At 37.8% G+C, this 22538-nt stretch overlaps 1 protein-coding gene across 4 annotated transcripts in view; it reads left to right on the top strand.

The window, feature by feature from the left end:
* The first annotated feature begins 5245 nt into the window (after positions 1-5245).
* Positions 5246-22538, top strand: part of MAP3K7 (mitogen-activated protein kinase kinase kinase 7) — a 72740-nt gene continuing 55447 nt past the window's right edge. For 3 of the 4 annotated variants that reach the window (XM_033234638.1, XM_033234636.1, XM_033234639.1), the window contains exons 1-2: positions 5246-5780; positions 20972-21082. In XM_033234638.1, coding sequence (XP_033090529.1) covers positions 5661-5780; positions 20972-21082 — 231 coding nt within the window. In that variant the 5' untranslated portion in view covers positions 5246-5660. The remainder of the gene's footprint in view (positions 5781-20971; positions 21083-22538) is intronic. The other variant, XM_033234637.1, reaches the window with a different exon arrangement.

Below are 22538 nucleotides of genomic sequence, written 5' to 3'. Positions count from 1 at the left end.
TCTGCATACTCCAGTTCTGAATATAGTGCAGCAGAAAACTATTTCTGAACTTCCTGGAAAGAATAATATTTAACTGGGTTTGGGTGGATTTGGTTCTCAGGCAGTAAAAATAGTACTTTCTAGGTATAGAGCTTGTGTTAGGGCTTTCTGGAGAATCAAAACCTGTAAGATATATATAAGGAGATTTCTTATGCAAATTGGCTCATGTAATTTTGGAGACCATGAAGTTACACCATCTGCTTTCCACAAGCTAGAGAACCAGGAAAGCCAGTGGTGTAATCCAGTCCAAGGCCTGAGAACCAGGGGAGCCAAGAGTGTAACTCTCAGACCGGCTTTAAAGGCCTGAGGGGAGGACTGGTGTAAGTCCTGAAGTCCAAAGGCCAAGACCCAGGAACTCTGATGTCTGAGTACAGAGGAAATAGATGTCCCAGCTCAAGAAGAGAGAGTGAATCATCCTTTCTTTACCTTTTTGTCCTATTGGGCTCTCAACAATGGGATGATGACTCCCTACATTGGTGAGGGCAGATCTTTACTCAGCCCACTTAATCAAATGCTAATTAATCTCTTCCAAATACACCCTTACCGACACACCCAGATATAATGTTTTGCCAGCTAGTTGGGTATCCCTTAGCCAAATCAAGTTGACACAAAATTAACCATCACAGAGCTCAATCTGAATAAACACATGAATAATGAGCATTTGCTGGTTGCATAGCCACCACCCACCAACCATTCCCTGCTTTGCTGTTCCTAACAGTATTAAGATTTTTCTTCGGCTTAGCATCTCCTCCTCCTCCTTAGAGCCCATGTTTCCAGGAGCCCTCAATCTAAGTTAAACAACGTACAGTCATGCATTGCTTAACTAGAGGGATAAGTTCTGAGAAGTGTGTTGATGGGCAATCCCATCATTATGTGAACATCATAGAGTGTACTTACACAAACATAGATGATATAGCTTACTATACACCTAGGCCATATGGTATACCTAGGTATAACAGGTATACCTGTTTCCAGGCTACACACCTGTATAAACCATGTTACTATACTGAATACTGCAGGCAAATGTAACACAATGGTATTTGTGTATCTAAACATAGAAAAGGTACAGTAATGATACAATATAAAAGATTTTAAAAAATGGTACACCTATATAGGGCACTCACCATAAATGGAGTTTGCAAGACTGGAAGTTACTCTGGGTGAGCCAGTGAATGACTGGTGAGTGAATGTGAAGGCCTAGAACATTACTGTGTACTACTGTAGACTTTATAAACACTGTACACTTGGGTTACACTAAATTTATTTTTTAAAAGTTTTCTTCAACAATAAATTAACCTTAGCTTATTATAACTTTTACTTCACAAACTTTTAAATTTTTTAAAACTTTTTGACTCTTTTGTAATAACACTTAGCTTTAAAACACAAACACACTGGACAGCTGTACAAAAGTATTTTATTTGTGTCCTTATTCTATACACGTTTTTGTTAAATTTTTTTTGTTGCTGTTTTTAAACGTTTTGGCTAAAAACTAAGACAAACCCGTGTTGGCCTACGTCTACCTACACAGAGTCAGGATCATCAACATCACTATCTTCCACCTCCACATCTTGTCCCACCAGAAAGTCTTCAGGTGCAATAACATGCACAGATCAGTCACCTCTTATGATAACAATGCCTTCTTCTGGAATACCCCCTGAAGGACCTGCCTGAGGCTGTTTTATAGGTTTTTTATGGAAGTAGGAGGATGCTCTAAAATAATAATAAAAAGTATAGTATAGTAGTTATATAAACCAGCAACATAGTTCTCATTATCAATATTATGCACTGCACATAATTGTATTATACTTTTGTATGACTAGCAGCATAAGTTTGTTTACACCAGCATGACCACAGACACGAGTAATGCACTATAAGTAATGTGTCATGCTATGACATTACTATGGCTATAATGTCACTAGCCAATAGGATTTTTTCAGCTTCATTATAATCATATAGGACCACTGCCACATATGATGTCCGTTGACCAAAAAATCGTTATGCAGCGCATGACTGTGTGTGTGTCCTCATGCATCCTGCTCCCCATCCCTCAAGGATACACTTACCAAAGCCTTTTGAAAAAGAATGTTTACCTGCTCTTCTGAGATGGCTACCAAGAGATGCTCTCTGTTGTACTTTGTGATATGTCGTGTGAAGAATGAAACTGCTAGTACATGCATTCTCAATGGAGGCAATAACACCTCCAAATGGGGCAAAAACTGGGGAGAGAAAAAATCTTACCCTTTTTACACATAAAGCACAAATATACATACAATACATAAATAGATATACAGTGTATCTGAGGTATTAAAATTTGAGGAAGGGCATTAAGATGTCTTAAAAGGCTCCTTAAAAGAGCAATAATGAAAAAAAAAAAAAGATTGGTATTCTAGAATATAGCAAATACCACAAAAGGCAGAAGAGAATAATGGAAACTCAATTATTGATGTTATCATCAAGCCTATGATGGAAATATGGAGCACTTGTCTGACATATATGTGACCCAGAATATTAAAAATGCTGCTACTTTAGTCCCAGTTTCTGCTAAGCCTCCATGAAAATAGGTCCTAGATATTGCTACACCCAAAATGAGCCAAATAGGATCAGAATCTCATTTAGAACAAGCAAAGAGGTGGTGGGAAATGGATTTTGAAACCCTTGTCTTCTCATCCCCTGGAGAGTATAAAAGGGCCAAAATTGAAGACAGAGTTGGAAGTTAGAGAGTAGTTATTAGGGTGCTGACATGAGGGAGAATGGTAGAGGGTGCTCAAACTCAGAGGGACTTCAAGGAATTTACCTAAATAGTTTTGGTATGTATCTGGAAATTTGTGGAGACATACGGACTGGTGACTGAAGCTGACATGAAATTGTGAGGTCAAGTTTCTATCCTTTATTCATGAAAGTTAAAGGAAATGCAAAGTCAAAATTGAAGTGAACTGAGAGAGATTCAGCTCCCCTCCATCATTCCTCTGCATTTAAACTTTATTAGGATTATTTGGTTGCAAGATAATCCTGCATTTTTTGTCATACAAAAAATACAGCTTGGATCAGCTTAAATGAAATGGTAATTTACTAGCTCACATAACCAAATCACAGAATGTGAGAGATGGATTGGACCTTGAGAATGACTGAACCCAGAGACATAAACACTGATGAAACTTTCCATCTATTACCAGAAGCTAGGGAAAAGGCGCAGGCAGACAAAAAAGAAAAAAATAATCTGCAAGCAAGTTGGATAAAAATTGATTTTAGACTGGCATCAATATCAGAAGTCCAAATCAGTGGATAAAACACAGAAGTGTTGGGGTAGAAGATATTCAAAATCATGTAATCAATTCACTTCGAAATGCATCTAGCAAAATGGTAGATGAATGTAAATACGGGTGAATGGAGAGATGCACATATGTATATTATGATAAACCAAGTATAATAAAATGTTAAAGGCAGAATCTTGGTGGTGGGCATATAGGTGTTCACCATAACATTCTTTCAAACTTTTCCTATATTTGATATTTTTGTAACAAAATTTTGGGGAAAAATAATCAAGCAGGAGAACTGCATCATGGCTGTAGTAGTTAGCCCTTTGTCAAGATTCCAGTCCTAAACTGACGGTACAGAAAACATATCTTATACTCCAGGGAAAGGGAGGACTGACAAAAGCTATTCATTTGTACAGAATATGTAAGTATTTATTGAGTTCCCACCTGGCAGCAAGATCAAGGTGTTAAAGGGAAATCAGATATAGACCTGCAGTTATAGCACAAGGTAAGAAGTGACCATCCTTGTTTGGAAATGCAAGGGGAATGACAGGTGAAAATGACTGTGCCACTGATTAAATCAGCTTATATTGGGTATCAGTGCACCACACACTATTTCACATGCCCTGACTTCTCAGACAACCAACTGGGTGATGACATCCTTAAGTGATATAGGAAAATCACATAAGAATATATTTGTGGTGGGTGACAACTTTTGAATTTGCTGTGGTATCTTGAAGTTTAGATGTTTATCTAACTAGAGATGTCCAATAGGTCCAGAATTCAGGAAAAATCTTGAGTATTCGGAGATTAGGAGTCATCATTATAAAAATGGTATGAGAAACAGAGACCTTGGGTAAGATCACGCAAAGAGAGAGTGTACAGTGGAAATTATTGCTTCTTTCATCTTTTTATCCACTCATCAAACTGTCATTGCGTGTCACTAGGACTGTGAATAAAAAGTGACAGAATGCTTTCCAGGAGTTTGTAACTTCTTGATGGTCAAATCCAAAGATCTAGTTGCAATCCCAAATGTGTTTAACATAATTCTGTACAGCATATACTTGGTTGGCTCTCCTCTGGTGACGTTCCAGTTACTATTTTCCTCACTTTCTCCTTTCAGTCTTTTACTGAAACTTAAAATTTGACATTCGCAGGAATCCATCCTTGGTCTTTAAATCTTCATCTCTAACTCCAATTTTCCACAGTTAGGCTTTATGTCAGACGGACTACATAAAGTTCAAGTTAGTTTAAAACTAAAACTTGTGCTGGTAGTACAACATGAGCAATACTGACCATCTTGGGGACAGATTGATCTAGTTTGTGAGGACCATAATTGCTTTAAACTCTGAGCGTATTTTCTCATGTCCTGAAAATGGTGATGAAAATATTTGATTTTCAAGGAGACTGTTGATGATTCATTTACCAATCTAAAGCACTAGTGCCCCGCAATCGTAATTCATAACTTGAGATGAACACACCAAAGTATAAATATCTTATCCACCTAATCTGTGTAAAGTTTGTAACACCAAAATATTACCTTCTGTTTTTGATCACTCAGCCTCCATAGTTATTCATGTTGCATGATCTGATTCGCTCTTTTAGAATTTCTCATAGCGTCAGGGACTAGCTCAAAGTAACAGGAGCAACTGCTTCCTTCTATATCCCACATTGAGGAAAACACATTTCACAAGCCCTCTTAAAGAAACAGGTCAACTTAGTTTAGGGATGAAACTTAAAAGCAAGCTTCGTCACAAAAAACACAGTTCAACACCACCTCGCCCGCCTGCAGGCAGCTCAGAGGACAGAAATAGAGGCCAAGACATATTTTACGCAGCAGAGACTAAACGCCAGCTTTTATCTTTCCCGCTGGTCCTTAAGGGACCAACCGTACCGCTTTTCCGTCATGTTCCGCGCCACTTCCGTTCGCGCACTTTAATTACGTCAGGCGTCCTCTCTCGCGGTATCATCCGGTTGCTGAGGCCCTGTAATAAAGGTCTCGCGAAATTTGTTCTAGAGGTCTAAGCTTGCTTCTTAGTTTACTCCACCCCACCCCCAACCTGTCCCTCCTTTTCTTTCCAAGTCACAAAATTCGCCCCTTCCCTCCCCCGAGTTTTCGGCCCTCCTCCTGTTTCCGATTTCAGCCCGGAACCGGAAGTGTAGTGGGCGGGGCCCAGCGACGGAAAACGCAGCGGAGCCAGAGCCGGACCCGGCTGTGGCCGCTGCCGCTCCCCCCGCCACGGATCACCGGGTAGCAGGACTGCGCGGCTCCAGCCTGAGGGTCGGTCCGGAGGCGGGTGGGCGTGGATCTCACCCGGATTGTCCGGGCGGCACCGTTCCGGGCCCCACCGGGCGCCGCCAGAGATCATGTCTACAGCCTCTGCCGCCTCCTCCTCCTCCTCGTCTTCGGCCGGTGAGATGATCGAAGCCCCTTCTCAGGTCCTCAACTTTGAAGAGATCGACTACAAGGAGATCGAGGTGGAAGAGGTGAGCGAGGCCCGGCATGGAGACGCCGGTACCAGCCCGGCCCGCCCCTGCCTCTGCCTGGTCCCGGCTCTGAAGGTGCCTCCCCGGCCCCTCTAATTCGCGGGACCCTGTGGGATCCACCCGGGAGACCCCACAGCCCTCACTGACGTGGGAGTGAGGGTTACACTCTGAGCTCAACTGCTCGGGAGTAGCTGCCTTTTTTCCTGTCTTGGGTACTCTTGATTTTGGATTTGATATTCCGGTGATAAACAGGAGAATGAACTGGTGAGACAGTGTGGTCCACCAGTTCTCGTATCTGTAAGTAGTAGTTTCAGCGAAGATCGTAGCCGTTCTGGAGTTTCAGTCCACTGGACGTGATGTTCTTAGTGGCCAATGATTGTATTATGTTCGACTTATGCTTCAGTATCTGGCATGTAGGGGATGCTCAATAAATGCTTGTTAAATTAGTAGATCATCAAGTCTAATAAAGTGTTTCCCTTAGCACCGAATGGTTCTCAATTTCTCCGATACCGCACAGCAATACTCGTAATGGTTAAACGCTCGGCTTTCAGTTGGGCTAATGTAGGTGAATTTCACCATAAGTAACACAGACTGATCTACGATCAAAAGATGTTTCAAGTAGCATATTCTGAAGAGATAACGAATGATCGGTGACAATCAGAATATAACATTAGACTGGAAATCGCTATCAGAAAACCCATATCCTTTCTTTATTCTGCTGTAATTTATTTTAGAACAAGGTATTTCAAAGTGACTTTAAAGTGTTGCTTTTCAGATTAACAGGTAAATTGGGTTCTAATGACTATAAAATTTAGAAAAGTAAAAGCTGCATATATATATTTTAAAGACACTTTAGAACTTGTTAAAAACTTTGGTTGAAAATACTATCTCTTACCATTTATTTGCCATTTTTTAAATTTATTAAGCACTTGCGTTATATATCCCGTGAAAAACCTAGTGAAATATTATAGATTATCAACGAGTTATGTCTACTTTAAAATTCTAAAATTATTTTTAAGTGTCAGCAAGTTCGAAGTAGTGAGATAACGTTCAACAAATAAATTTTTTTTTCCTGTGCATGTTTTGGAAGAGTAATGGATTACTGAATTATATATTTTTTATCACATAAAGTAACTTTAGAGATCATTGAGAACATCCTCGTTTTACAAGATAATATGGTGGGAAGAGCAAGGTCTTTGGAGTTAGAGGAAAGTTCAATGTATCAGATATGCCATTATTAGCTGTGTGATTTGGGGCAAGTTTCCTAACCCCTTTGAATTTTAGTTTAAGAAAGGGCTAATAAATTCTGTTTCATCTTATCTGCATAACAGATCTTACTAGACATTATATGCAAAACACCTACCACAGGGCCTGACACATATTAGGAAACCTAGTTCCAGAGAGGAAATGTGACCTGCTTTAAGGTCACATGGCTAAAAGAAGACCTGTATTTTGAAAAGAGGGGGAAATGTTTTTAAGTTTATTTTTTTTATATTGAGGCTATGATAAATTCCTTTTCCAGAAGTGGATAGTTGATCCAACTTTCATGGCTAATATTCTTTTTTAAGAATAAAAATTCCGTGAGTCAGTATACAAGAATTGCAGTTTTTAAATAAGCGTTTACGTCTGCTCTGTGGTGAATTGCTATGCTTGTAGACTACAAATTGTTATATAATAATAACTTGTGCTTTATGGTCTACTAAATGCTTTCACAAACTTACTTCATTTGGTTCTTACAACCTTAGTTTTTGTATGCTACTTTCTAAAGCTTTTTACATTCCTGATTCATGGAAAAACAAATTACTAAGGAGGTAGTTATCATTTTGATGTTCTTCCCCTAAAGCTATTTCACTTCTGGTTAGGTTTCTGTGTTTCCAAGACCCTTCTCTCAATTTAGATAATGTTTCAATCTTTGTGTGTATGTGGGTGTGTGTGTGTGTTTAGGACATTTCTGGGGAGTAGGTTTCTGTTTTTAGACGAAAATTTATTTTTAATATTAGGCAATCATTTGGGTTTTTTGTTTTATTCCCTTTCATCTTTAATACTCAGTTCATTTTTGCATTAAAGATTGTATTTGGACCTTTCTGATACTGAAAGCATTACATAATTTCCATCATCTTCTTCATTTGCATACATTAAATCAGTTTTACACAATCCAGAGAACCATGGACACTTATTAGCTATTTGTCAACTTAGATTACACTTCCAGTTCAGTTGTAAGATAACAGAGGAGGATGACCAGAAACAAAAACTACTTTATGTTGCTTTCAATATTTTATATTGTATGAGAATATTACCTTCTAAATTAAGAAAATCGTATTATGTATTTCTCAATATAATTGAATTGCATTATATCAATATAATTAGAAACTATAAAAAAAAATAATTCAACCACAGGCCAAATATGCAATCATTTAGTAGATACGTATTTCTAAGACATCAGCTGATCTTGTATTTCTGATATTGTAACTCAATAGTATTAGTTTGGCACATCTTAGATTCAGTTCAGTTCAATCAAATGAGGTGAGGTCTCAGCCTCAGAAATCTGCCTAGGTACTTTTTAAAAGTCATTTAATGTTTACCATCTAGATCTGGCTGTAGAGAATGTTGGAATAAAAGAGGGGATGGGTTGCAAGAAGTGTTACACAGGGTGGTATAGTGGAAAGTGTTCTGGACTGAAAATTAGAAAATGTAGATGCTGTACTGATTCTGCCATAATATATTTTTGTGACTTTGAGGAAGTCACCACATTTTTCTGGGCCTGTGGTTACTCATGTAAACTGAGGGATGGAACAAGATCATTTAAGGTCTTTTCCAGTTCTAAAATGAAAACACATTCATTTTTTCCAGTATTTAAGTGTTTTCTACAGTAAGCTTAGAAGTTCTTTAAGGACAGTGATCATGGTCTCCTGTAGAATTTAGTTGGTGACCAACTAATCCTGGGTTGACCTGGCAAATGATATCCCATTTTATAGATCTTGACAAGCAGTCATAGAGTTTGACTTGCCAGAAGCTGCATGCCTAAGTAAATGGTAAAGCTGGGAATTCAATATGAGATTTCTCACTTGTGAGTCAGTTGCCCTTTCCACTGGATTTACAGTGTCACTCAGTACTTTCTGAAGTACTCTATAACCAAACCTAATATGGGAAAGGGGAAACAAAAAACTGATTTCCTTTTTAGTGTACTTGGTCCTCAGCATTTAATGAGCATTCTCATCTGTGCATAATACTCTGAGGTACTATAAAAGATGAATAGGGCTTGGTGCAATGGCTCACACCTATAATCCCAGCACTTTGGAGGGCCGATGCAGGCAGATCACTTGAGGCCAGGAGTTCAAGACCACCATGGCCAACACGGAGAAACCCTGTTACTGCTAAAAATACAAAAATTAGCTGAGTGTGGTGGCAGAAGCCTGTAATCCCAGCTACTTGAGTGGCTGAGGTATGAGAATCATTTGAACCCAGTAGGCAGAGGTTGCAGTGAGCTCACACCACCGCACCCTAGTCTGCCTAGCCTGGACAACAGAGCGAGACTGTCTCAAAAAAAAAGGATGATAGAAGAATCCTAGGATTACCTCCTTAAAATGTCTGACTTAGTATGATATGAGACTGGAGTAAACACAGAACAGTTAACTATAGACCACAGATTTAAAACTGTGAATATAGTGTAAATTAAACACTTAAGCCATAATTTGAAAACGGAGTTAATAACAGAAGGTTCCATTGAGTAGGGACAAGTTTAAAACTAGGTTTTTTTTTTTTTTTTTTTTTTTGAGACGGAGTCTCGCTCTGCCGCCCAGGCTGGAGTGCAGTGGCCGGATCTCAGCTCACTGCAACCTCCTCCTCCGGGTTCACGCCATTCTCCTGCCTCAGCCTCCCGAGTAGCTGGGACTACAGGTGCCCGCCACCTCGCCCGGCTAATTTTTTTGTATTTTTTAGTAGAGACGGGGTTTCACCGTGTTAGCCAGGATGGTCTCGATCTCCTGACCTCGTGATCCGCCCGTCTCGGCCTCCCAAAGTGCTGGGATTACAGGCTTGAGCCACCGCGCCCGGCCAAAACTAGGTTTTGAATAAGGTGACCATCATGGGTTGAAAAAGTCACTAAGATGAATTTTCTTTACATTTGTTCCTCTGCCTGAAGTGCTGTTCCCCCAGAACTTGAAATGACTGACTCCTCACCAATCAAGTCCCACCTCAAATGTTATTAATACTTCCTTAGAGAAGCATTCCCTGAGCAACCTAGATCTTTGTCATTTCTATTATCTTTCATGGTACTTACTAGTAACTGAAATTGTGTTTCTCCTTCAGCAAAATGTAAGATGCCTTATTCACTTTTGTAACCCCAATGCCCAGAATCTAGAATCTCTATAAATATTTGTTCAGTGAGTACATGAAAGTATCACAGCATAATCATAAGAATTAAATGCCTATCTTGTTCTCTTATATTACATGTGATAAAACAGGAGCTAAGTTACGTGATTTGGCTAAGGCAACACTTATATTAGAAATGAGATCTGAGTCTTGTTTTAATGTCAACTCTATTACAGTTAGCAGATACTTTTGTTTAGCAGGGATAAAAGATGCTGTAAAGGGCCAGATGCTATGAGTAAGCCACGAATGGTAGGTCTTTACTACAGAGTGCTAAAAAGACCCTATTTACAATGGTTGCTTTTGAAAAGGGAGACCCATAATGCTGACCTCAACTATAGTGTAGGAACAAAGCTACCGTATTGGACACATAAAATTACTGCAGTATTTGTATGTATTCTTCAGCCTTGTTAAGGAGACACACAAAGGTTTTGTTTTAAAAGCTAAAATATACTACAAAGAGGAGATATAGATAGTTGCATATATTTTGTAGGTTTAAGTTATAAATATATGGGGAATTGGTATTAGAGAAAAACCTAATTTATAGTGGTCTAAACAAACTGAGTACATAGATTTGTTAGTCACTATTTAATTATAGATACCTAAAATAAATACATTCTTTCATGTGAAAGTGACCACTGATTTCAGTAGAAATCTGGAATTACTAAAGAGATAGCTACAGAGATAATTTTTGTATTGTACATGTGTAGCTTAAAAGATAGCATGAGCATATTATTTGAAATAAAAGCCTAGTAAACGGGTGAGATGTATTGTGGCAGGTATTAAAAGGCTGCATGAAAAATTCAGAAGAAAGCTTGAATAATCAAAGCTTTACTTTTATGTTATCAAATCCATCTTGTCAGCAGATGGCAGTTCCACTCTGCCACAGTTTATTAATAGATATTGAAGTTCTAACATAGTTGGAGGCTCCAAGTCCTAACTAATAAATGTATGATCTATGCTTGTTCTGTCATGTTCTGCATTTCTAGTGAGAACAATGCCAGTATCACCAGGGGTCCATTCAGATAGTTCATAGAACAGAGCCAAATGAAACTGAAGCTATAGTCACTGAACTAAAAATAACATGAATTCGGAACAATTAAAAGAATTATTTAATAATAAATTAAGAGCACAAAGGCATACATCCTTTTCCATTTAGGTTAGGTGTTTGGTTGTTTTCTTTAACATGACTTGTCTGAAGGAATGGGGTCATCTTGCATCATCAATAAACTAATTTTTAAAGGAATTTCCTTAAAAATAACACATACAGGCCGGGCACGGTGGCTCAAGCCTGTAATCCCAGCACTGTGGGAGGCCGAGACGGGTGGATCACGAGGTCAGGAGATTGAGACCATCCTGGCTAACACAGTGAAACCCCGTCTCTGCTAAAAAAAATACAAAAAATTAGCCGGGCGTGGTGGCGGGCGCCTGTAGTCCCAGCTACCCCGGAGGCTGAGCCAGGAGAATGGCGTGAACCCGGGAGGCGGAGCTTGCAGTGAGCTGATATCGCGCCACTGCACTCCAGCCCGGGCGACAGAGCAAGACTCCTTCTCAAAAAAATAAAAAATAAAAAAAAACACATACACACAAAACGTGACTTTTGTTTTTGTGCCTTTCAATAGTAATTGCATGGAAATATTCTATATACCATCTCATATTCTATATTTTTATTAAAAAATTAAATTTAAATCTACTTAATTGTATGAGACTAAAATTGTAGGCCCAAAACAAAGAGGATTCAACCATAGGGGGAGAAATGCTTATCATAAAGTAATTAATCAAAAACATTGTGATTTAGAAAACATTCATAAATTTAGAAGGAAATATTTCCAGATTGACCTGCCTTTTATAACCAAAGTCCTTTTTGCATTCCTTTTGTTTTTCACAAATGAAGGGTTATGAAGAATATCTGAAATATTTATTTGTAGATCACCATTTTAGTTGGATGTGTATGATAGGGGAGATACTTGTAACTTGATATGTTCTCCTTTTGACACTTTTGATGAAAATTCATCTTTGGGGAAAAAACAGTCATTTAAAATAATGTTGGGCTAGGTACGGTGGCTCACACCAGTAATCCCAAAACTTTGGGAGGCCAAGGTGAGAGATTGTATGAGACCAGGAGTTTGAGACGAGTCTGGGCAACAATAGTGAGACCCTGTCTCTATAAAAAATTTTAAAAAACAGAAAAACTGAATTGTTAATTATAGTGTGTCAAATAAACTATATTATTTAGAAAAGAGTACAATTCAGAAAGCATGTTTGATTTGTGAACTTGGACTAGAAATTTAGTAGTAAATAAAAAGTGGCCTTCTTTCAGTGGTTTACAACTTGAATATTAAGTTTTTTCATTGTTTACCTCCATTGCCAGTATGTCTCAAGAGTGGCCATCTATCCCAGTTTTTTCTGTTGATCTACCATATGTCAAGAAAAACATGAAATTTCCTTTCTATAGTTTGTAACATTGGCTCATTCCTTATCTAATAATGTACATAATCTCCTTATGTGTTTTTAGGCTTGGCCTTGGTAGTCCAGACATATTATTATTCTACATCTGATCTTCTCCACCATTTTATGTTCTTGATTAATACAATAGGGAAATTCATTACCAAGATATTTGCATTTGAAACATTTTCTTAGAAGTATATATGATTTTTTTTTTAAATCTATACACATATAAGGTTTTCCCCAGTCAGTGGAGTGCTGTTTTACATAGCCTGAGAGAGGTGGAATGCAGACAGTAATGAACTTTCTTAACAAGCGTTTCCTGTTGGAGCAGTGGTGTCCACAATTCTTTATTTGTCTCCTACTGGTAAAACAAAACACTTTCTATTTTGTATACTCAGTTTTCAGTGTGTATGTATAAAATAGATATTTTTAAACAATGGGTGATGAAAGGTTTCATACTATCATTTGATCATGGCTCAAGTTGCAATAAGTACTTTGGAAATAAAACCTTTCTAAAATGTGAGAATTGGCTTAATCAAAATGAGATAATATCTGTAAATCTACTTAACTAACGTCAAGTAAACTACAATATACACAAGTGAGGGACCGATATTGGAGTCAGCATTTGACATATTGAACTTAACAAGCCTATAGGACCGCCCCTGAGTCTCAAAGCCAGTTTTAAATACATCGTGAGCTTGGGCAAAACCTGGATGGGAGAGATTTGAGAGTATGAAGCCATGAGATTAGAGAACAGATTCAGAAAGAAAAGGGACAAGGACAAAACCCTGGAAAGTAGCAGCATGTAAGCTTTGGACAGAGGAAGGAAGAATCAGTGAAGGAGGCTAAAATAGAACTCTTTCTTAAGCAGAGACAGGCAGAGAAGGGATTGTTGACAGCCATCTTTGGAGACTACCGTAAGCCCTTTATACACAAGCCTTGTATTAACCCAACTTCACTCTTTTTTCTTAAAGGAGATTAGGGCTTTTTAAAACCCCCTTCTAAACAGCTAAAAATCTGATTCGAATATAATCTTTTGAAGAGTTGATTGTTGTTATCATACTTGCTGCCTTTGAGTAGCATTTTTCTCTGTACCAGGCACTGGACCAAATCCTGTGTGTATGTGGCAGGCCTCTGTTTTGTTGGCACCATGAAACATACCTGAAAGCTGACTCTGATTTACTAATTCCATGATCCTTGAATAGGTAACTTCAGTTCTTGGAGCCTTGGTTTTCTTCTCTCTAAGGTGGGAATAAAAAATCCTATATATTCATGGGTTTATGGTGACAGACTCCATCATGTTTGTAAGAAAGAGCTTTACAAGTTATAATATATTATTAAATACAAGGTTGCATTATTGTTATACAGATAATAAAATTGCATTTCTTTAGAATGTTATTTCTTGAAAGGAATGAGAAGTATATTGTAATTCCCTGGCATGCTACATAGCACCTTCTGCCACCTCTAATTCCCATTCAGATTTCTCCCTTAGAGAGCTAATATCAGACTGCAAAATATACCAGGAAACAACTTTATCTGTTGTATATATCATCTAATTATTCTATCTTCTACTCTTATGGATATATGCTTATAGTCTTTTTTGTTAAAGCACAGAACTCCTGTCTATTGCCCAGTGCAGTGGTTCACACCTGTAATCTCAGCACTTTGGAAGGCCAACACAGGCAGATCGCTTCAGCTCAGGAGTTCAAGACCAGCCTGAACAACATGGCAAAACCCCGTCTCCACTAAAAATACAAAAATTAGCCGAGTGTGGTGGCACAAATCTGTAATCCCAGCTACTTTCGAGTGGCTGAGGCAGGAGAATCACTTCAACCAGAGAGGCAGAGGCTGCAGTGAGCTGAGATCGCGCCACTGCACTCTAGCGTGGGTGACAGAGGGAGACCCTGTCTCAAAAAAACAAACAAAACAACAACAACAACAAAAACTCCTGTCCTTCTGTCTCTGTTTCTTACTTGTTTTTAAAAGTTCAGAAATTTAACCTTTTTTCTATAACCACTATTTAATTATGTCATTCCTTTTTTCAACTCAGTAGAGAAAAGCATTTAATCTTGCCACAACAAAGATATTTACAATGTAATACTTATCTCTTTTAAGTATCTTTGTATTCAGAAATTTCAAGATTAATTCGGTTATTTCGGAATTCAGTCTTCCCTCATAAGGATTTTCTTTTTCCCTTTCTCCTGCCCAAGATGACTTATGGGTGCTGTGGAAAGCTTCCACAAATAGTATCAACAGCAAGGGAGGGCCCTCTGGTCTGTATGACGGCTCCACTGAAATATTTGCCTTATTATGTATTGTTAATGGATTAGCCTAATGCAGTGGTTTTCAAACATTGAAACTACCTGGAGGGCTTGGTAAAACATGGATTGCTTGACCCTACCATCAGACTCAGTAATTCTGGGTTGCACCCTGAGAATTTATATTTCTAATAAATTTCCAGGTGATGTTGATGCTTCTGAACCAGAGACCACACTTTTAGAGCCACTGGCATATGCTTTCACTGTCCTTATGTCTGCTTTCCTCCTGAAACGTCTTTTTATTTTGGCTTCTCTGATGCTCTCCTAGTTTGCCTGATACCATATGGACTGTTCCTTGCTATTCCTTGCCCATTCCGTCTCCTCTCTTGTGATCTAAATGTTGAACTGCTTCAGAGCTCAGTTCCTGGACTCCAATATCTCCATATTTATTTTTGGTTACCTCTTCCAACTGATTGCCTAGAAAAACGGACTACATGCTAATGACTCCCAAGTTGGTATCTCTTTGACTTCTCCATAGATCCTCTCACTCACGTTTCTTCTGCCTTCTTACTTGATATCTCCTCTTGGATATCCAGTAGGCATCTTAAACTTCATATGACTAAAACCAAACTCTGAGTTATTTAAAAAAAAAAAAAATCTGCATCATTCTTATCCCTCAGTAAACTGTTGTCCAGTCTAGGTATTTTCCTTGATTTATCTCTTTTCCTCTACACCTGTCCTGCCTGGATGCAGAGCATCAGCAAACCCTATTAACTCTACCTCTAAAACATGTCCCAGGTCTGCCCAGTTTCTGCACTACCATTGACCTTGCCCTCGCAGCTATTGTTGCTTGTTTGGACTGCTATAATGGCTTCCTAATGGGTCTCTATTTATATGTACTAGCTTCCTTACAATCCTTTCTTTAAATAAGAGCTGTAATGATTTTGTTTAAAGTCATATAACATCCTTACTTCCTTGAATTTTTTCAGTTCCTTCACGTTGCACTTAGACTGAAATTCAAACTCCTTTTCATGGTAAGTAGAGCCATTCAGGATCCAACCTCTGCCTGTCCCACCAGCCTTACCTTACAATCACTCTTCCCTTCCTCCCCTATACATCAGCCACACCAAACACTCCAAGTATTTCTCTAGATCATTACTAAAATGTCAACTTTCTCAGTGAGGCCATGAGTGACTACCTTGTCTAAAATCGGAGTGAGGCGGAGTGCATACATGTGTGTATACACACACAGTTACACTCCTTTTCTTCTTAGCACACAACTCCCTTTTTATTTGTCTCTTTCCACAAGAATATAAACAATGAAAACAAGGATTTTGATTTTGTTTGTTCACTCTTGTATCTTCAGTGCCTAGAATAGCACATAGCCCTTATTAGATGGGGCTCACATATTGAAGTGAATAAGGTAGTGAGGTTTTTCTTTTCCCTTAGGGCAAAGCTTTATATTTGTTGTTGGTTTTTTTTGTTTTTGTTTTTGTTTTTGTTTTTTGGTGAGACAGAGTCTAGCTCTGTCGTCCAGGCTGGAGTGCGGTGGCATGATCTCGGCTCACTGCAACCTCCGCCTCCTGGGTTCACGCCATTCTCCTGCCTCAGCCTCCTGAGTAGCTGAGATTACAGGTGCCCACCACCATGCCCCGCTAATTTTTTGTATTTTTAGTAGAGGCAGAGTTTCACCGTGTTAGCCAGGATGGTCTCGATCTCCTGACCTCGTGATCTGCCCACCTTAGCCTCCCAAAGTGCTGGGATTGGTGCATTGTGTCATCCGAATGTCAGATTAGTGACCTCTTTATATGGCCTTTTCAAACTGCCCGGACTGGAGCTGCCACTAGTCTTTTGGTCATAGCATCCTATTTTTTGTTGTTGTCATTGTTGTTCTATGTGGCATTTTTTTAAAGTCTGATTTTTTTCTTACTCATCTTTTGTTTGTATGTTGATTGTCTTTTCTCCTTCTCCCCTCCCTTCACATACACTAGAAAATGCATTCTTGTAGATCAGATCAGAGCCTTTGTCTTATTTCTTTCCGTATTTCTATTGTCCCAAACAGTAGCTGGATATACTAGGCACTAAAGAAATATTGGTTTAAGGAGTAAACAAATGAAGTTCATCATTCTTTCAACATCAAACCTCACTTGCATCAGAAGGCAGAAGGCAGAAGACCTAACCCATTTCTCCCTGCTTGCTGACCAGGCCTTCCCCTTGGCTTTCATTAATCCTCTGAAACCCAGCTGTGTTCTTCATTAAGTATTTGAGCTAGCTACCATCCCACAGACCTCTCATGTAGGTTTCAACCCTCTGCCCTACCACAGCCTCCTTCCAGCAGTCAGAAGACTCCTTAATTCTCAGTTACCTTGCTTTTTGCTTCACAAGAGTTTTTCTATATCCCTTACATGTTCTACTGGGGCTGAGGGAACCCGAGGTAGGGCCTCCCTCGGTCTGTCTTCCTTGCCACAATCCTTACTCCTTTGAAGCTTCTGGTGTTTGCAGAGCACATTCTGTGTGGATGCCTGCTCTTGGGGATCTAAGTGAGAAGAGAGGGGTATGAGTCTTTTTTCTCTTGAATCCCTACCCTAACCTTATCCTGAAAAGGGGGAGGGAGGAGTTTCTTATCCTTCATCATGGACCCTTGCCTTTGGTTCTCTTCAGCTGGTAAGTGTTTAAAAGTTTTAAGTACTATTATTTAGTCTTAAATTTCTTCTCTACCGCACTTTCATTCCTTGAAGGCAGGGGTCCGTTCTTTATGTGTATTTTTTCTTCTCATTCACAGTGTGTCCACCTTTATGCTATTTTTTTAAAGTGGGAAGTCATTTTTGATACACAGAAACTTAATTCTTTAAGTATTGACTGTGCTTATACTCTCACTCCTTTGAATTCACAGCAGTTATTATTTCTATCATATATTTCAGGTCAGTACAACCTTGGACATCTTCACCTTTCTTTGTTATAATTTTAGACCCTGTCATTTCACTGTGCGTGTGAAATATCTTATGGCCCTAATAAGAATGGAGGCTTCTTGATCCCCTGGGCTCATCTTACAGGAATGGGCCTGTTTTGTATTTCAGGGTGTTCTAGAAAATTGCTTTCTTGAGCAAAAAGGAGAAAGTTTATCATGTCCTCATCTGGCCACATTTTGTTCCCATGGCTTTAAGTCGAAAGCCTGGAATTAGCTCTACTCTCATCACTAGGTGGCACTTGTAAATTACAAATAGTCAAATGAATTTTTATGACAAACGTGTGATTCACAAATATAGATAATGTTTGGAATCCCTGCATGGACATTCCTCTAAATAGAGAAAATGAAAGAAGGGGATTCCTAGTAAGTACCAGTTGCTGTGATATATTTATAAATACATGGTTGAAGAATAAATTACTTGATAATCATTTTGTATTTAATAGTAATATCCATAGATATAGTCTGGTCTCCATGCCTGTGTTCTTAGACTAATGTTGCCGCGAAGTTGAAATGTTTTAGGACCTGCTTGCTATTCACCTTAGTTTATTGCGAGAGAAATGAGTACTACAGGTCAGGCGCAATGGCTCACTCCTGTGATCTCAACATTTTGAGAGGCTGAGACAGGGGGATTACTTGAGTCCAGAGATTTAGGACCAGCGTGGGCAACATAGTGGGATCCCATCTCTACCCAAAAGAAAAAAAAAAGAAAGCAAGCAAATAAATGAGTACTATAGCTCTTTACACTGATTCATACCCAATTCCAAGCACTTACTGTTCTTTGTAGTATTTAAGGAAATACCTGGTTTTAACTTACAAATCCTGTAGATATTCACAAGGGAAAATGTCAGCACTTCTCTTTTACTGTTGAGAAAACAGAAACTCAAACTTGTCCGCCATTAAGAGCTAATAGGTGGACAGAGCCCTACATTCAAACTCAAGTCTATTGGATTTCAGAGCCTGGGTGTGCCCTTTCATTTATTCTAATGGTACCAGGTAGCCAGTACCCTCTATTCACAATAAAGTAACTGAATGGCAAGTACAAATGTCTGATGAGAGTTGTGAAGGAGAACAAGAACCTAAACCACAGAACAATGAGTGCCCAGGGCTAGGACGAGTGGAAAGTCATCAAAACAAAGACTAGCTACCAGAGATGTTGGCCTACTTTGCAATTTTGCCTATAGGCAGCTCCATTTCCTTTAAGCCACTGATGAACAGAAGCTGAATATAGAGTATGTTCATTATTACGTGCTCTAGGCTTCAAATCCTGGCTTCTCTGAATATTTTCTGACCATCCAATCTTGGGCACGTTACAACCATGTGACTCCATTTGTCTCCCTTTTAAATGGAAGAGGATTAAATATGTGAATGCGTTAAAAGCACATAGAATAGTACCTGGTACATAGTAAATATTCAATAAATGTTAACCATTTGAGTGGATTTAGACATTGAACAATATGGTAAATGTTCATTCTGCCTTGTGTGATTCATGAAGTGGAATTTAAGCTATGGCTAGAGTGTCCATACACATCCCAGTTTACAACTAGTATCCTAATATTATTATTATTAATGCCCCCTTTTTAATCTCCAAAGTGCCCTCAGTTAGATAATAACTCATTTGATCAACCTAGCTATAGTCAGCTTTGTTATAGAAGAGTTTTGTGCCAGGAATTTGTTCATGTAAGTCTAAAGTGAAAGTTCCTCCAAGGGAAGATACTAACTTCTGCTTCCCGACATGAGGCTTTATATATGTTACAAATAGGGATTGGTAACATTCTGGTATTACACTACCCAGCATCAGACTGCACTTTAACACTTGCTAGCTATATAGCCTTGGGCAAGTTAGTTTACTTCTTTAAAGCTAGGCACTTCAACTGTAAAATGAGGATAGCATTAGTACCTTCCTCTAGGCCCGTGTAAATGAGATATGTAAAGCATTATTTAAGTGCCTGCTACATAGAAAGTACATATAAATACGGTTAAGAGATGGAGATTTTTCACTAAAGAAAAAGGCCTTGATACAAAGTGCTTAGGTTCATTGGAAACTGAGAGATTGGAGTAGATGGTACTTAACTAAGGTCCTTTCACAATGATAAAATCTAATGAATTTACTCTAACAAGTATCAAAAGCTATTTTTGTTTTCTTCATTTTTTTATATTATGGAAAATGTCAAACATTTGTAAAAATAGGACACCATGAGAGAGCAATGAATCCATGCAGTACTCATCAGTTGGCTTCAACAATAGTATGACACATGGCTGATCTTTATTTTTATGACTTTTGAAAAATAACTGTAATGGGATATATTTTACACATCATAAATTCACTCATTTGAAGTGTACAATTTGGTGGGTTTTGCAAATTTACCAGGCTGTCAGCCACCACCATAAATTAGGTTTTTTGTGTGTGTGTGTGTGTTTTTTTTAATAATTTCATCACTTTGTCAGGATACCAGCTACTCATTTACTGTTAATTCTCATTTTCACCCTCAGATCCAGGTATCTATCTATAGATTTGCCTTTTCTGAACATTTTGTATAAATGGAACCATACAACATGTGGTCTCTGGTGTCTGACTTCTTTTGCTTAGCATAATATTTTTGGAGTTCATATTGTATGTGACATATATCAATAGTTTTTCTTGTGGAATAAAATTCCATGGAATAAATAATACTATATTTTGTCTGTCCTTTATGGCCAGTCTTTTTAGCATCTATATTTGTATCCTTTCTCCTCCATTTTAATTTCTTAAATATGATAGCTGAAAATATTTATTATATGTTCCTGCTTTTTGCTTTTCCAAATCATCTTCTGTGTTCTCATTCATCTTGCCTGTTTTAGTTTTTTTTTTCTCCGTTTAACAAATCACTTTACTTTGTTCCTCTGTGTGTCTTTTTTAGTTTTTCTTGATGAATGGGTGTACAGATCATAAACTTTCAAAGATAGAGACAAGCGTGCATTTAATTATCTTCTCACTTTAACAAAAATTCATACTCGTTCAGTGGCAAATCCAGATACTGTTGATTTCCATGTTTTTTGTTTTTTTAATTTAAAGTCTTAAAGATTGGCTTCAGTTTTTTATATTGGGCTGGATCTATTTGATTCCGATTCTTGTGGTATTTTTTGTTTGTTTTTTTGTTTGTTTAACTCAGGTTGTTGGAAGAGGAGCCTTTGGAGTTGTTTGCAAAGCTAAGTGGAGAGCAAAAGATGTTGCTATTAAACAAATAGAAAGTGAATCTGAGAGGAAAGCCTTTATTGTAGAGGTAAGTTGAGATGTCATTTCTTTTGTGTAGTTCTGCACTTAAGATATTCTGTGAATTTAATATTATGAAAAAGATTGGTTTTTCAGATGTCATTTCTTTGTATACATGAACATCAGCAATTTGGTTTAATCAAAGGTTAGTGCTGTAGGAACATTTTCTCATTCATACTCTTAATTCTGATTAAAAATTAGGGGAAAAGAGACTTAATTACATAAATGAATTCACCGCTGAATTAAAACAGTTACATCCATTTCATCCATTCAGATCTATTTCAAGGCATAGTATTTTAATTTTAAAATAGAAAAGAAATGGTATGCTTTCCCATTATCTAACATTAAGAAATTTTATACACTTATTTTAAATGGAATGTTTTTAGAAACTCAAATTGGATTATTTTAAAGAAAAATTATTTCAAATTTGATTTTTCTCATTTAGCATGAAAATTTGCAACTATTCTCTTAGAAATAGATTAGATTGAATGATGAAGGAAAATCCAATAATGATGAGATTAGCATATTATCAAATTTATCCTTTACTAACTTTGTTATTTTGTATTTTGGATCACATTATTTAGTTAAATCAATGTTTTTATCACTATTAAACCTCATTGGCCAATGGATAAGTGGCCTCTACCTTATAAGTCTTCTGAATTTATATCTCTGTTTTTTCATTTAATCATAATTTCAAAATATGCTTCATATTTTTAATGTATAACATGGAAAAATGAGGACTTAATTGTGATATGATAAAGTGATTTATAAGTGGCTGAATGAGTTGAGAAATGCTGATAAGTGATTTGATGTCAGCATAAAAAAAGATGATTTCTAGTAGTATGTTCTAGGAGTCTGGCCTCAGCTTTGTCTTATGCAATATTTTTATTACAGTTTAGATAAAGCTATTGATCATTTCCTGTTACATTAGCAGTTTCACAAAGCTGAGTGAAATAACATATGTGTTAAACATTAGGAATCACAAGTCAAAAAATCATAATAGCGTGAAGAAAATTTTTTAAATCCAGATTAGATGTGCGTGTAATATAAAAAGTCAAATGGTTCTCCAAAATTCTTAATGAAAAACACTTCAGTCTCCTATATCTCCTCCAATCTAATTTTCTGCTTCCCAGAGACAACTACTTTGAGCTCATTCCTTCATTTATGTTTGGTGTCCCCAGTCCAGATGCTGTTTATTATCCCTTCTCTAAAGAATCAACCTCTAGTCTTTTGCTGGGATGAGAAGAGATAGTCATTGAGCTGTTTGAAGTCAAGGAAGGAATCTTTGAGTCTTTTAAGCTGTCCCCTGCCCTGTCCTTTGATTAGCTCATTTGCATAGGTACCTAGCTCTGCCGCCACTCCCCAACCTTTTGGAAGCTTTGTGAGATAAATCTGGTTGCTTCTCCATTTTTCTCATTGCCAATTTATGATGTTGCTCTTCTAGGTGGCTGTATCAGTTATTGCTA

The sequence above is a fragment of the Trachypithecus francoisi genome, unplaced genomic scaffold (assembly GCF_009764315.1).
Source record: "Trachypithecus francoisi isolate TF-2019V2 unplaced genomic scaffold, Tfra_2.0 Lachesis_group15, whole genome shotgun sequence".
Classification (NCBI taxonomy): domain Eukaryota; kingdom Metazoa; phylum Chordata; class Mammalia; order Primates; family Cercopithecidae; genus Trachypithecus; species Trachypithecus francoisi.
This window is presented reverse-complemented; position numbering and strand designations above follow the sequence as displayed.